Source organism: Penicillium antarcticum (assembly GCF_028974205.1).
Source record: "Penicillium antarcticum strain IBT 31339 chromosome Unknown utg000006l_segment0_segment0, whole genome shotgun sequence".
NCBI lineage: Eukaryota > Fungi > Ascomycota > Eurotiomycetes > Eurotiales > Aspergillaceae > Penicillium > Penicillium antarcticum.
The window spans coordinates 2,187,043-2,200,618 of record NW_026695304.1 but is presented as its reverse complement, the minus strand read 5'-3'; the positions used below and the strand labels follow the sequence as shown (position 1 = coordinate 2,200,618).

General features: G+C 49.5%; 7 protein-coding genes across 7 annotated transcripts; 4 read left to right on the top strand and 3 right to left on the bottom strand.

Annotated features, from left to right (window-relative positions):
- Window positions 1–104: 104 nt before the first annotated feature.
- N7508_006901 (uncharacterized protein) lies at window positions 105–1,494 on the bottom strand (the record flags this gene model as incomplete). The annotated part of the gene is made up of 4 exons (XM_058464967.1): window positions 105–735; window positions 786–921; window positions 971–1,284; window positions 1,358–1,494. 4 exons carry the CDS (start codon window positions 1,492–1,494, stop codon window positions 105–107), a joined length of 1,218 nt encoding a protein of 405 aa, XP_058318820.1.
- Window positions 1,495–1,973: 479 nt separating this feature from the next.
- Window positions 1,974–3,399, top strand: N7508_006900 (DUF3844 domain-containing protein; the record flags this gene model as incomplete). The annotated part of the gene is made up of 4 exons (XM_058464966.1): window positions 1,974–2,307; window positions 2,377–2,558; window positions 2,622–2,765; window positions 2,821–3,399. The coding sequence occupies 4 exons, from the start codon at window positions 1,974–1,976 to the stop codon at window positions 3,397–3,399; spliced, it is 1,239 nt and encodes a 412-aa protein (XP_058318819.1).
- A 681-nt stretch (window positions 3,400–4,080) lies between these two features.
- Window positions 4,081–5,447, bottom strand: N7508_006899 (E3 ubiquitin-protein ligase RNF103; the record flags this gene model as incomplete). The annotated part of the gene is made up of 2 exons (XM_058464965.1): window positions 4,081–5,230; window positions 5,299–5,447. The coding sequence occupies 2 exons, from the start codon at window positions 5,445–5,447 to the stop codon at window positions 4,081–4,083; spliced, it is 1,299 nt and encodes a 432-aa protein (XP_058318818.1).
- Window positions 5,448–6,039: 592 nt separating this feature from the next.
- On the top strand, window positions 6,040–6,703 carry cyp3 (putative peptidyl-prolyl cis-trans isomerase; the record flags this gene model as incomplete). The annotated part of the gene is made up of 4 exons (XM_058464964.1): window positions 6,040–6,082; window positions 6,131–6,276; window positions 6,325–6,462; window positions 6,512–6,703. The coding sequence occupies 4 exons, from the start codon at window positions 6,040–6,042 to the stop codon at window positions 6,701–6,703; spliced, it is 519 nt and encodes a 172-aa protein (XP_058318817.1).
- A 205-nt stretch (window positions 6,704–6,908) lies between these two features.
- On the bottom strand, window positions 6,909–10,111 carry N7508_006897 (alanine--tRNA ligase; the record flags this gene model as incomplete). The annotated part of the gene is made up of 6 exons (XM_058464963.1): window positions 6,909–7,082; window positions 7,152–9,560; window positions 9,616–9,651; window positions 9,711–9,737; window positions 9,805–9,950; window positions 10,027–10,111. The coding sequence occupies 6 exons, from the start codon at window positions 10,109–10,111 to the stop codon at window positions 6,909–6,911; spliced, it is 2,877 nt and encodes a 958-aa protein (XP_058318816.1).
- Window positions 10,112–10,326: 215 nt separating this feature from the next.
- Window positions 10,327–10,855, top strand: N7508_006896 (uncharacterized protein; the record flags this gene model as incomplete). The annotated part of the gene is made up of 2 exons (XM_058464962.1): window positions 10,327–10,414; window positions 10,464–10,855. The coding sequence occupies 2 exons, from the start codon at window positions 10,327–10,329 to the stop codon at window positions 10,853–10,855; spliced, it is 480 nt and encodes a 159-aa protein (XP_058318815.1).
- Window positions 10,856–11,115: 260 nt separating this feature from the next.
- Window positions 11,116–13,326, top strand: hscA (putative Hsp70 chaperone (HscA); the record flags this gene model as incomplete). Its single annotated transcript, XM_058464961.1, has 7 exons — window positions 11,116–11,161; window positions 11,213–11,263; window positions 11,317–11,443; window positions 11,530–11,695; window positions 11,755–12,462; window positions 12,519–12,999; window positions 13,058–13,326. 7 exons carry the CDS (start codon window positions 11,116–11,118, stop codon window positions 13,324–13,326), a joined length of 1,848 nt encoding a protein of 615 aa, XP_058318814.1.
- Between the last annotated feature and the right edge of the window lie 250 nt (window positions 13,327–13,576).

The window sequence follows — 13,576 nt, the reverse complement described above, 5'->3', positions numbered from 1 at the left end:
TTGATTTCGTCATTTATGTACATGGTATCCTGGACACTATCTTCGACACGAGACGCTTTGAGCACTGAGCTTCCATGCTTTGGCGTCCCTTCGATACATGTCGTTTAACTTCCAAGTGCGCGCTGCCTCCTCATATTCAGATCCTTTAGTGTCATCTCCACTGCTCGCCATTCCCGTTTGGCTGGATCATACTCGCCTCGCACCTCAAATCTACAAAACCCATTGGGTCCTTTTAGCCCAACTGGACCTGCAACAAAGAAAGCACCCCGGCGAGCAGACCCTGGGGTTCGAGACCGCTCATTATTTAGCCGTAAGTTGAATGCCTTTGATGCCAAATGCAAATCCGATCCAGGGCTGAGGTCGGGTAACGGCAACCGCTGTAAAAGAGATATGAGTGATGATGGGTGATAATTGGAATTTTCGGTGTTGGGTGGCATGTTTTCTTTGAGCCCATCGGTTATGGGGGGTTGGATGTTAGATTGTTCCTGTTGACCGTTCCAATTTTTTTTGCCTTGACCAGGCGTGGCGGATGGGTCATTCAAAAATTCCAATGCGTCTAGCGGTTCTCCCTCGGGTTTCCTTAGGCGATCAAGTTGCCGTAACAACAACACTAGATATGCATCTCTGATTGCAAGTACCATATGAACCGGTTTCATGAAGATTTGTAGCTTGTCACCCACATCAGGGTCCATTGGCTTAGTGACCCACGACACACTGTTGTCTGTGATCTCAAGTCTGACTACCATCAGTGACTGAGCAATTCGTCAAGTGTTGCATATACATACCCTGACCGGACATATCCTGGAGGAGCACGGTTTGGAAACTGATGAACAAGCCAGAACCCTGTAATGGAGAGCGGTCCCCCAAGTACTTGCGACATCTGACTTTCTGCACCCTCTAGGACAATCGTCGCGAGTTCATCTAGAACTGTAAGCCAATGGAAATGATGTAACCGAGGCACATTCCTAACCTCTGAGTTTCTGAAGCTTCTTTCTATCCTTGGATATATTGACAAACGTTTGCCATTCTGGATCAGATGTACTGTATAGATCACCTGTTTGTAATCTGGACCAGGCGAGCGGTATGAATAGCGCGTCCTCATCTTCAACTTCTTTTCCGCTTTGATTGCCACTTCCTCGGGAGGTGTGGCGCGAAGTATCCTCTGTCGGTACAGAAACAGAGGCTGAGTCTGTATCGTCGGTATCATCGTCGAATCGGACTAGCACGAACGTGCTCCATAAATGGAATGCGGTGCCATAAAGCAGACACTTTGAGATAAACGACCTAGGAATTTTCGCATCAGTATGACCCAACGAAATTTGAACCAGTCTCCAGATAAGGACAAGCTGTTACTCACCTGACCCAAGGCCGCCTGAACTTCACATGCTGGACGCTCGGTGATGTTAAGAAGTTGGGATGGCCATGACGAGATCGGAAGCGGAAGAAAGACGGACTCGCTTGAGGGGTTCGAAAGAGATACCTGAGCCGGAGCATTGGTAACAGCCAATCCCTAGAAGAATTCTCACTCGAGAATCATCTCAGTCTCAAAAGGAGGAAAAGTTGGATTCCTGATGCGCTGCGAGTTTCCGCGGCGTAGGGATCGGTGGCTTATGTAAACGTTCAGACAGTCACCAGCAGAGGTGCCTAGCTGTGCCAGCTCATGTATACATATATTGTACTTTAATGTACGAGCTGCTTCCAAAGAAAAGAAGATCGAATGTAAGGCATAGTAAAACATATAAATAATAGAAGTACACAACTTTGGACTCAAGTATTATTGACGTACGACCACGTGATATCTTATCGGAGGGCCAGTCTTCCACCAGCTAACGGGGCTTCTATCCTCGTCCTCTTTCGCCTACGGTTATACAACAAAGGCGAATCAATTTTTTGAGAGGAATTTATTGATGTGGCTATCGCCACGCCTGCCACAATAGTCATCTTTACCCTCAAACCTCCTGACTCTCCTCAATATGCGTTGGCTGTCTACCTTCCTTGCCCTGGCAGTAACAGGTGCATTGCAGGTGAATGCGCTGGAAGCTTCAATTTTCGGTCTCCCCTCGCGGCCCTCAGAATTCAACAATGCCAACACCAAGCAACAAACACTGACTGAAGAAGAGGCTCAACTTGTCTTGGAGCTCCGCATGAAGTCGTCTGTCGCATCAGTCCTTGGAATGGTTGATACAGAAACCGTGGATCACTTGAATCAATTTGCTAAAGCTGATTATACTCTATTTGGAGGTGCTAGCGACGATGAGACCCCCGGAAGAAGTGTAATCATCTTAGAGGGGGTCGATGAACGAGTTGGTAAGTGTCCAAATGGGAAGTTGACACACATGAAGATCAGTAGCTAAACTCATTTTTCTGTCTCTTCAGCCACCAATCTGCGAAAAGTTCACCCAAACCATGTCCTCGTCCCTGAAATATCCTCAACGTTCGTGGGGGATGAATTGATGGTATCATTTATCGAAAGCACATCCAGCGTGACTAGGGACCGTGGCCAATACTGCACATACTACGACAATGATGCTAGCGAATCTACATCAACTAAATCTCAGGTAGTCCAGTCGCTATCAAAAATTCTATGACCCCCTGCTAATTTTGGAAATCCGTCCCGCCAGGCCGCTAAAGACTGCCTGTCCAAGGATCCTATACTTGCCCGCGGCTCCGGACTTTTTGACCAGGAAGTCCTTGGACTTGTTAACTCTGTGGAAACTTGGACTAGTAAGAGTCAAGAAAACTCAGCGTTGAAGCTTTCTTTCAAGGTAGTTTGTCTCTCCAAACCACTGAGAGCGCAAATTCTAAACATATGAAATACAGACCGCTTTCGATGAATCGCTTCTTGTGACTAAAGCTCTGGAGTCGTTGGTTCTCCAACTAGCTCAGATTTCGACCAGCGAGCGCGAAATCACAGCTGTCATTCTACCTCCCGGCCTTCATTCAAAACCACTTGGTCGCCAGGATATGGACCAGCATTCTGGATCCACAGCAAAGCAGGATGCGTTCAAGCGGTCTACGCAACCGTTACAGTCAACCCTGGCGCCTGTCTGTCACGCTTCAAATTCGTCATGCGCCGAAGCCACCAACAATTGCTCTGGACACGGCTCCTGTTACTTGAAGTCTGGCTCGGGTGTGGAAGGAACCAGTGGCAACTGTTATGCATGCCAATGTCAACAAAGTATCATAAGGAACAGTGATGGTACTACCAAAACATTGCAGTGGGGTGGCTCGGCTTGCCAAAAAAGAGATATCAGCTCACCGTTCTTCCTTGTCGCGAGTGTCAGTCTTCTAGTCATTGTGCTGGTCGGCAGCGCTATTGGAATGCTCTTCAGTATGGGCTCACAGGAGTTGCCCAGCGTGATTAGCGCTGGTGTAGGGGCCCCCAAGACACAGATGTGAGAACTCTGAAACATGAATGCCCTGGAGCTTTCGTTTCCAAGGCTAGTGCGTTGTATTATGTGTGCTATTTCCCCAAATTCAAGCCAGATTTGTCTTGGTTTCAGCTAGTTCAAGTATAAACCTATATATCTCAATGGCGCATCTGTTAAATTAGCTTAGATATTGCTTAGCTCAGAGAGATCGAAGAACTTTTAAACGGAGGGAAACTAGTTGAGCCACCAAGAGAAGCTTGGCCGTGCGACACGCGAGTCGAATCCATCTCCACCAAGCTCGTAAACTTTGCCGCTGTCCATCTGAGTACAATCTACACATTTATTGCGTAATTCGAGAGAAGATTGCAACATTGCATCTGGAACACTTCTTGTATGGACCAAGATTCTACACAAGAGTAGTAAATGTTGATAGTGCTACGTACAAGTGTTATCGTAGGAAGGAATATGTCGAGAGGTAAAGCGAAACAAACATTGAATATCCGGACACAAAAAAATCACGAGAAGAGTACGCCCCAGTCCTAGTGCCCCGCCAGAAGATAAATTACACATATCATGTCATAAACAGTGAAAGCCCCAGCCAACATTCCAGATGTGGTTCCAGCATAAAATAAAATAAAAACACAAAAAGGGTACTTCGCGCATGAATTGGGTGTGAACTATTAAAAAACCCAAGGGGGCTAGATAGATATCAGGTGGTACCGGCTTCCAGTTGGCCAGGTGTACGCCGATCCGAGGATCTAGGCTCATGAGAGGAGGATTCAACATCAGGTGGTAGTTGAGTGTCTCTAGAAGAGGAGAAGCGGGAGGAAAGTTGTCGGAGACGAGTTGGGAGAAACCGCGGCCAGGAAGACTGATTTGGATCTTCTGATCCCGGGAGCTCATCGCGACTGCGCTGCTGACGTGGTTCTCGGCGCGGTGATATCTCTCGTTCGTGAGAGCTCGTTTGGAACATTCGACCCGGGAAGATCATATGTACCCGGAGCCCATTTTCCCGACTTCGATTGCGGGCAGCCCGAGGAGGTCTGAGAATTGCATCAGCGCGAATGGAGGCGATACGATGTCCGTGTCGATCAGTGCCGGACTGTGTCTCTGTTTGTGTGCGGGGCTTAGGGACATAGTAATCGGCCTTGCACAGAGGACAACAAGCTCTTCTACTCGTCAACCAAGGATCAACACACGAGGCATGGAAAGCATGTCCGCATGTGAGTCCCCGAATGTCATCATCGTCCTCAATGATGTCCAGGCAAATGGCGCAAGAATCGCCAGGGTTGGGTAAAAGATCAGTAGGAACGGCGTTCTGGATATGATCGCCATCATCTTCGTCTTCCATGTCCATGTGAACGCTGTCGTTGGCTAGAGTACGCTCTTCTTCGTTTGTACCAGTGCCCTGATCAGTCAAAGACATTCTTGATACCGTGGGTGTCTTTTCGTCGGCAGACTGTGCTGGGCTACCAACATACAGATCATGGGAAATCGTTTGTGATGTGTTGGAATTGGGACGCTCATTGACCTTGGATGGCGATACTGCGGCTGTGGGAATACCGGCTGTTGTTGTAAAAATCTCATTGCCGTCTTTGAGACTCTGAGGCCTGCTGTTGGGAGCTGTTATGCCTCCTTCAGTCGAAAGACCTTGGTTTGCGCGAGATGACCTCCACACTTTGTATTTGACCAATGGAAATCGTTCGTTCACCTCGTCCATCGTCATCAGCTTTTTCTCCCTCCTTCGGCGATGAGCCCGAGGCATTGCGGTTAAATCTATAGGTTCACCGGTTTCTTCACTGCGTAGCTGACGGTTTCGTTGGTTGTATCGAAAGCAGTACTTGACGCCAACGATGATCCTACAATCAAAGTCAGATTCCAGAAGACACAGAGAGCTTAGGCAAGGGGGAAAGTGGAAGTAACATACCATAGGTTTGTGAAGACGACGCCGAAGCCGAGAGCGACAAAGAACAGCAAAGGTGAGCTTGTAGCATTGTTTGACCCCGAAGCCTCCCCGTTATTGCCAGCAGTGGTAGTCGCTGCGCTGACCGAAGCTGTTGTCGTTGTCGCAGACATTTTGATAAGCGATAAGGAGAATCACACGACCTGGATCGAGTTAATCCACTGGAGTCAGCCCCCAAGTCAATCCTTCATGCCTCGTATCAGATGGCGCTGTGACCCGGCTTCTTGTCTTGTCTTGTTTTTGATTTTTCTGCGCCAATACTCAGGAGTATCAATCTTGAAATATAGGTATGGGATCAGATTTGAAGTGTTACCATGAGCGTACTTGGTAACTAAAATTGAAGATAGCCCATGGAAGATCGACCGTAAGCAATACCCACAGAACTTCCCGGGAGGAGAAAGTGAATGCCTTCAATAACATATCACCCTAAAATAAACCCCTAAAGGCGAGAGAGATGAAGAGGGAATGGCGAGAGGAGAAGCTCGTAATGGATGCATGCGGCCGGGGATGAGATTGGGTCACGGGACTGCTTTGTTGCCGGTACCTCTGGACACTATGGCGGCAGCACTGTTTCAAATGTACCAATACATAAAGCTGTAAAAGGGGATGAGACTGTGAGGCAAGGCAACTGAATCCCTCCTTCGAATACCCTCAAATTATTGACCATTGTACTCCCCAACTCCTTTCTTCATCCCTACCTTCGCCATGGAATCAAATCCAGTGGTTTTCTTTGATATTGCCCTTGGGGGTAAGCTGCCCCTTCTTTCTCTTGGTCCTTGATACTCACATATTCTAGGCGAATCCCTTGGGCGAGTGAAAATGGAATTGTTCGCAAATGTCACCCCGCGAACAGCAGAGAATTTCCGCCAGTTTTGCACGGGGGAAAGCAAGACCCCCAAGGGACAACCCCAAGGCTACAAGGGAAGCAAATTCCACCGAGTGGTATGTATTGAAAGGCCTGTTTCATAGACACCAAACTAAATCTTATAGATCAAAGACTTCATGATCCAAGGTGGGGATTTCATCAATGGCGATGGAACTGGATCCTGTACCATCTACGGCACCTCGAAGTTCGCTGATGAAAACTTCACACTCACCCATGACCGAGCTGGTCTGTTAAGCATGGCAGTAAGTCTAATATCCCGGCTTTCTCCAGAGTGTTTACTGAAAACAGTAGAATTCGGGCCCCAACACCAATGGCTGCCAGTTTTTTATCACAACTACAACCACACCTTTCTTGAACAACAAGCATGTGGTGTTTGGCCAAGTGATTGACGGGATGGAGATTGTTCATATGATTGAAAACACTCGTACGAGCAAGGAAAAGCCTAACCAGGATGTAACGATTGTGCAATGCGGAGAGATGTAAGACAAACGGAAACAAGAAAAATCATGTTGATGCTACAACACAGCTGTGTACTATTAACTTGCAATTGGAACGACGGCTAGAATCAGGGCGCAGGTATAGAACTGTTTGAAAGAATCATGAAAAGACATCAATTTCCGGTGCTAGTAAGTAGACTTTTCGACATTTCATAATTTGCACCCCTCCCCCCTTCTCATACAACTTAGAACTAGAGCTTGAACTTGCTCAGATAATCCGAAGCCAGTGAAATAGCTTCCTCAACCTTGTCAGAGTTTGTACCGTTTCCAATAGAAGTAGGACCCTTTCCACCAGCCTTTCCTCCCACGGCACCAGAGACAACGGCCGCCCAGTCGCTTGCCGAAGCACCTTGGGTGCTCAGTTCCTGATTCCAAATTAGTATGAACCAAATAGTAAGATTTTTTCGCGAGATATATCGGTTGTTACTACTCACCTGGGAAATATAACAGCCGTGCGAGACCCGACCTTGCTCAGAGTCTGCCGCCAAAAGATAAACACTCTTCCCTTGCAGTTTCGACTTGACATGGTTGAGAGACTCGCTCACAGCCTTTGCGTTGGCCGAAATTGGAAGCTGGACGACGAGCCACGACTTGTCTTTGTTTTCTGGGGCTTCAAAGTAGGAAGTGATGGTGTCAACTGCCTTCTTAGACTCCAGCTTTTGTTGGGCCTTTTGGCCATCAAGAACCTGCTTATTGATCTTGGCAAAGCGCTCTCTGAACTTGGCCTTCTCCACGGCGGAAATTGTAAGTTGGTTGAGGTCGACCTGAACCTGCTTGGCCTCCCGCTCCTTCTCGGCACCCAGTGGCAATGCGTTCAACCGTTCAAGGCGCTTTCCAAAGTCCTGGGCAACTCGCTGCACCTCATGGGCCTCTTCTCCAGTGACGGCAATAATTCGGCGAATGCCCTTGGCGATACCGCTTTCTTCCAGAATGATCAAATCCTTGATATCACCCGTTTTCTGAACATGGGTTCCACCACAGAATTCAATGCTGACTTCCTGCCAGCGAGGATCCTTGACGTTCTGTAGAATTTCTTCCAATTCCACACCAACAGAGACAACACGAACAGGATCGGGGTAGGTCTCGCCGAACACGGCTCTGACACCGGAGATTTCCTGGGCAGTGGCGAGAGGGACTTCTTTGGAGTAGACAGAGCAATTCTGTCGAATGTATTCAGTCGCCTTTGCCTCAATTTTCTCAAGCTCGACGTCGGAAATTGCGCTCTTGTGAGAGAAGTCGAAGCGAAGCTTTTCAGCGGCCACAAGGGAGCCCTTCTGGTCCACGCCGTCGCCTAGAATCTCCTTCAAAGCAAAGTTCAGAATATGGGTGCCGGTGTGGTTGTTTCGGATGGGCCAGCGTCTGAGCTCATCGTATTCGCAAATAACAGAATCGCCAACGGCGAATGATCCGTATTTCATAAAGCCAGTGTGGAGAACATATCCGGCATAGGACTGCACATCACCAACCTCAAGCTCCGCTTGTCCATCAATGATGATTTTACCAGTGTCATTTTCCTGGCCGCCCTGCTCGGCGTAGAAATTTGTGCAATCGAGAATAACACCAAGCTGCGCGCCCTCCGGGACACTGTCAGTGTTGTCAAAGAAACCTTTGGCATGGTAGATGGCCTTGACATGAGCAGTAATATTGCCTCGGCCAAATTTGGCAGAGTCATCAGTCTTTGAGACGTCATTCATCTTATCCAGCTTTCCTAGATCGTGGACATCGAGCTTGACGGTGGTTTCGGCCGCCTTCTTTTGGCCCTTGCTAGCCTCCTTGGCCTTCAAGCGGGCTTGTTCAAACTCGACATCATCGATACAAAGGCTACGCTCCTCGGCCATGATCCGAGTCAGGTCAACAGGGAATCCGAAGGTATCATACAGTCGCCAAACATCGGCACCATGGAGTTTGTCGGTGCCCTTGACCTTGGCCTGCTGGGCATATTGTTCAAATTGACGCTCACCCCGGTCCAAGGTTTTGGCAAATGACAACTCTTCTTCGTCCAGAATTTCAATGACATCCTGTTGCTTACGCTTGAGTTCAGGGAACATATCACCCAACTGATCCACAACGGTCGGAACCAGCTTGGCAAAGAAGTTCCCAATGTCAACCTGGAAGTACTTGCGGGCATAACGAGCTCCGCGACGCAGTACACGACGAATGACATAGCCACGACCCTCGTTGTTGGGGATAACACCATCCGAGATGGCAAACATCAAGGTTCGCACGTGGTCAGCAACAACACGGTAGGCAGTGTCAATACCGTCAGCGTCGTCAGCGCCAAAGTTGCCGCGGTATTCGCGGGCTCCGGTGACAGTTTGAATGGCCTGGAAGATGGGAGTGAAAACATCTGTATCATAGTTGGAAGATTTGTCCTGGAGAATCGACACCAGTCTTTCGAATCCCATTCCAGTGTCAACGTGTTTGTTGGGAAGAGATCGCAGGGAACTGTCAGCCTCGCGGTTGTACTGGATAAACACGTTGTTCCAGATCTCGAGCACATTCGGGTCGTCTTCGTTGACAAGGTGGGCAGCGTTACGTCCGCCGATCCGATCGTAATGGACTTCGCTGCAAGGCCCACAAGGGCCTTGATCACCCATTTCCCAGAAGTTGTCTTTCATATCGCCTGGAAGAATGTGGGATTCGGGAACACCAACGGATTTCCACAAATCTTTGGCCTCAAGATCGGGTTCCAATCCACCCGCTTCATTGCCCTCAAAGTAAGTGACATAGAGACGATCGGGGTCCAGTCCGTAGACCTTGGTGAGAAGAGTCCAGGAGTATGTGATTGCTTCTTTCTTGAAGTAGTCGCCGAAACTCCAGTTGCCGAGCATTTCGAAGAAGGTCTAGAGCTTTGCGTCAGACGTTTTCTTGTGTCGATCTGGTATTCTTGAAACTTACATGATGGTAGCTGTCCTTGCCCACATCATCCAGATCCTGCGCACGACTAGTCAGTATACTGACGCCCATCTATGAATTGATACAGGGACACGGACATTATGTTTACCACCGGCACGAAGACACTAATGATCAAGATCAGCCATAGCTCCCCATTGTAAGGTTTCAGTTCCCCCGACAAATCTTCAATACCTTTTGCGAGTTGGTGGCGCGCTTCAGCTTTCCAAAGTCCGACGACGGGTCAACAGTTCCCAGGAAGATGGACTTGAACTGGTTCATACCAGCATTGGTGAACAGGAGAGTCGGATCCGACAGAGGAGCGACGGGGGACGAAGGTACTATGTGCCATTTCGAGTCAGTCTATGTGGCGGGGTGGAGGGGCATTGGGAAAAAAGAATCGCGGGGGTCTCCTACCAAAGGTATGACCATTTTGCTTGAAATAATCCAAGAAGGTTTCTCGGACTCGCAAAGCGGTCCATTCAGAACCAACGGAAGTCATTTTGACTGGAGGGTGGTTGGTTGACAAGGAGTGAACAAAACGAGGGTAGAAGGTTCTGGGGTGGTTTCGAAAGATGTGAGTCAAAGCCTCCCCGTTCCTCACCATCCCAGAAACCCGCATTGAGCGCCCTTTTCAAGAATGACCCCCGGGTCTGTGTACTGGGTACCGTGTACACCTTAGATCCGAGGAAGTTGATTTCTCTCCTTTTTTTTTCGATGGAGGAAAGCCGCGGGAAGAAGCGCCCGGCCCAAGGTGATCCCGATGCGCAACCGTTAACAAAGAGGTTCGGATGCTTGCGAATAGGTGGGTTGAAGAACAATTTGCAAGGAGGTTAAAGTTGACACATTCCTAGATAGTTTGCCAATCTCCGCTCGGGCCAAAGGGGAAGAGAGGGAAGATATGATGCTGTTGGATGACACTCAACATACAACCTACATACACAACTTGGACCAAGAACTTGAAGGTGATACTCCCGATGGGCTTATATTCTCGCCCCTTGCTACAAAGTTGCTCTCGGTGCCGACCTCGGTTTTGTCCTCCCAACCATCGGGAAAAGAATTGGTTCTCTACACCGAACCAGCTTCCCTTACAGTCCCCAAGGACAAAGACAATATACGCAAAGCGATACTGGAATCCCGGGCACGAGCCAGAGCAGAGAGCCAGAGCCAGAGTCATACGAGTCCAAATGCGAAAGACGAAGACGTGGACGAGATATGCGATCCTATGGAGATTGATGAAACTTAGCAGACAGCATGTGTGCATCTATAAAAGGATATACGGAGTATACGGAGTCAAATCAGATCTATAAAATTCCAACTTATACATATCCTCGACGGAGTAAATGAGCGAGGAGAAGCCCTCGCACGTGATTCACCGCTCCCGAAAAATTTTCTGGGTTTTTGTGGCTCCGATTAAATATGCACTCGGGTTGTTAAAAAATTTCCTCTTTCCCCCACCATCCCTCTCTTTCCCATTCCTCCCAATTACTATTCCCCTATCTCATAATGGCCGACATTGAGGTCTTCGACGGTGCCGTCGGTATCGATTTGGGTGAGTTTATTACCTCAATTATGCGGACGCACAACTAATTCTTCTTTTTAGGTACCACTTACTCTTGCGTTGCCAACTACGAGGGTACCAATGTCGAGATCAGTACGTTCTTCCTCCCATCGAAATATTCTGCATAAACTGACTTGTGTGATCAGTTGCCAACGACCAGGGTAGCTACACTACCCCCTCCTTCGTCTCTTTCACCGACAAGGAGCGTCTGATTGGTGATGCCGCCAAGAACCAGGCCGCCATGAACCCGGCCAACACCATCTTCGATATCAAGTGAGTTCTTGAAATTTGGCGCCTGTTTTCGATTCATGCGCATTTCCCACAACTCCTTTTTAGGATTTTGGTCTGACTCGGAACAGGCGTTTGATCGGTCGCCGCTACGAGGACCCCATCGTCAAGAAGGATGTTGAGTCCTGGCCCTTCAAGGTCATTGACCAGGGTGGCAACCCCGTTGTCCAGGTCGAGTACCTCAGCGAGACCAAGACCTTCTCCCCCCAGGAGATCTCCTCCATGGTCCTTATGAAGGTAAGGCGAAACTTGCAGTATGTTGATTCAAGAAATAACTTACTAATACACCCCAACAGATGAAGGAGGTTGCCGAGGTCAAGCTCGGCAAGAAGGTCGAGAAGGCCGTCATTACCGTCCCTGCTTACTTCAACGACAACCAGCGTCAGGCCACCAAGGATGCCGGTGCCATCGCTGGTCTCAACGTTCTCCGTATCATCAACGAGCCTACCGCTGCCGCTATCGCCTACGGTCTCGGCTCCGGCAAGTCTGACAAGGAGCGCAACGTCCTCATCTACGATCTCGGTGGTGGTACCTTCGATGTGTCCCTGCTGAACATCCAGGGTGGTGTCTTCACTGTCAAGGCCACCGCCGGTGACACTCACCTTGGTGGTCAGGACTTCGACACCAACCTCCTTGAGCACTTCAAGAAGGAGTTCCAGAAGAAGACCGGCAAGGATCTCTCCGGTGACGCTCGTGCTCTCCGTCGTCTGCGCACTGCTTGCGAGCGTGCTAAGCGTACTCTGTCCAACGCCACCCAGACCACCGTCGAGATTGACTCTCTCTTCGACGGTGAGGACCTCAACTCCTCCATCACCCGTGCCCGTTTCGAGGACCTTAACGCCAAGGCCTTCTCTGGCACCTTGGACCCCGTCCAGCAGGTCCTTAAGGACTCTGGTATCCCCAAGAGCAAGGTCGACGAGATCGTCCTTGTCGGTGGTTCCACCCGTATTCCCCGCATCCAGAAGCTCCTGAGCGACTTCTTCGATGGCAAGAAGCTCGAGAAGGTAAGATCGTATTCCAAACCCTAGTCAATTTATATCTACTGACATGTCTTGTACAGAGCATCAACCCCGACGAGGCTGTTGCCTACGGTGCCGCCGTCCAGGCCGGTATCCTTTCCGGCAAGGCCACCTCCGCTGAGACCCAGGACCTCCTCCTTCTGGACGTTGTTCCCCTCTCTCTCGGTGTCGCCATGGAGGGTAACATCTTCGCCCCCGTTGTCAACCGCGGCCAGACCGTCCCTACCATTAAGAAGCGTACCTTCACCACTGTTGTCGACAACCAGCAGACCGTTCAGTTCCCTGTCTACCAGGGTGAGCGTACCAACTGCGCTGACAACACCTCCCTGGGAGAGTTCACTCTCGCTCCCCTCCCTCCCATGCGCGCCGGTGAGGCTGCTCTCGAGTGTGTCTTCGAGGTTGACGTCAACGGTATCCTGAAGGTCACCGCCACTGAGAAGACCTCCGGCCGCACCGCCAACATCACCATCTCCAACGCTGTCGGCAAGCTCTCCAGCGCTGAGATCGACCAGATGGTTGACGGTATGTTACTTCCATTTCCTATTAATTGTTTGATCCAGTACTGACTAACTTTATTTAGACGCCGCCAAGTTCAAGACCAGCGACGAGGCTTTCACCAAGAAGTTCGAGTCTCGCCAGCAGCTCGAGTCTTACATCTCCCGTGTTGAGGAGATTGTCTCCGACCCCGGCATGTCCATGAAGCTCAAGCGCGGTAACAAGGAGCGCATTGAGTCCGCTCTCAGCGACGCCATGGCCCAGCTCGAGGTTGAGGACTCCACCCCCGAGGACCTCAAGAAGAAGGAGCTCGCTCTCAAGCGCCTGATTACCAAGGCTATGGCCACACGGTAAATGCATCCATGATATACATGGGAAGACATGAACATAGACTTACGGCCAACGAATTTCACTTTCTCCCGGGACCTTACTTCTCAGGGAATCTGCACCATCTAGACCTTGGGCAGAGTTGGTCTCTGTCATGCTTTGTTTAAGCCGGGCAACTTGGGCGCAGTTTTCTTTTCTTGAAAAGTATGATTTGGTTTGTTTTTTTTTTGTAGACGAAGTTCGCCATTTGCAATTTAATGACATTGTGATGAAATCT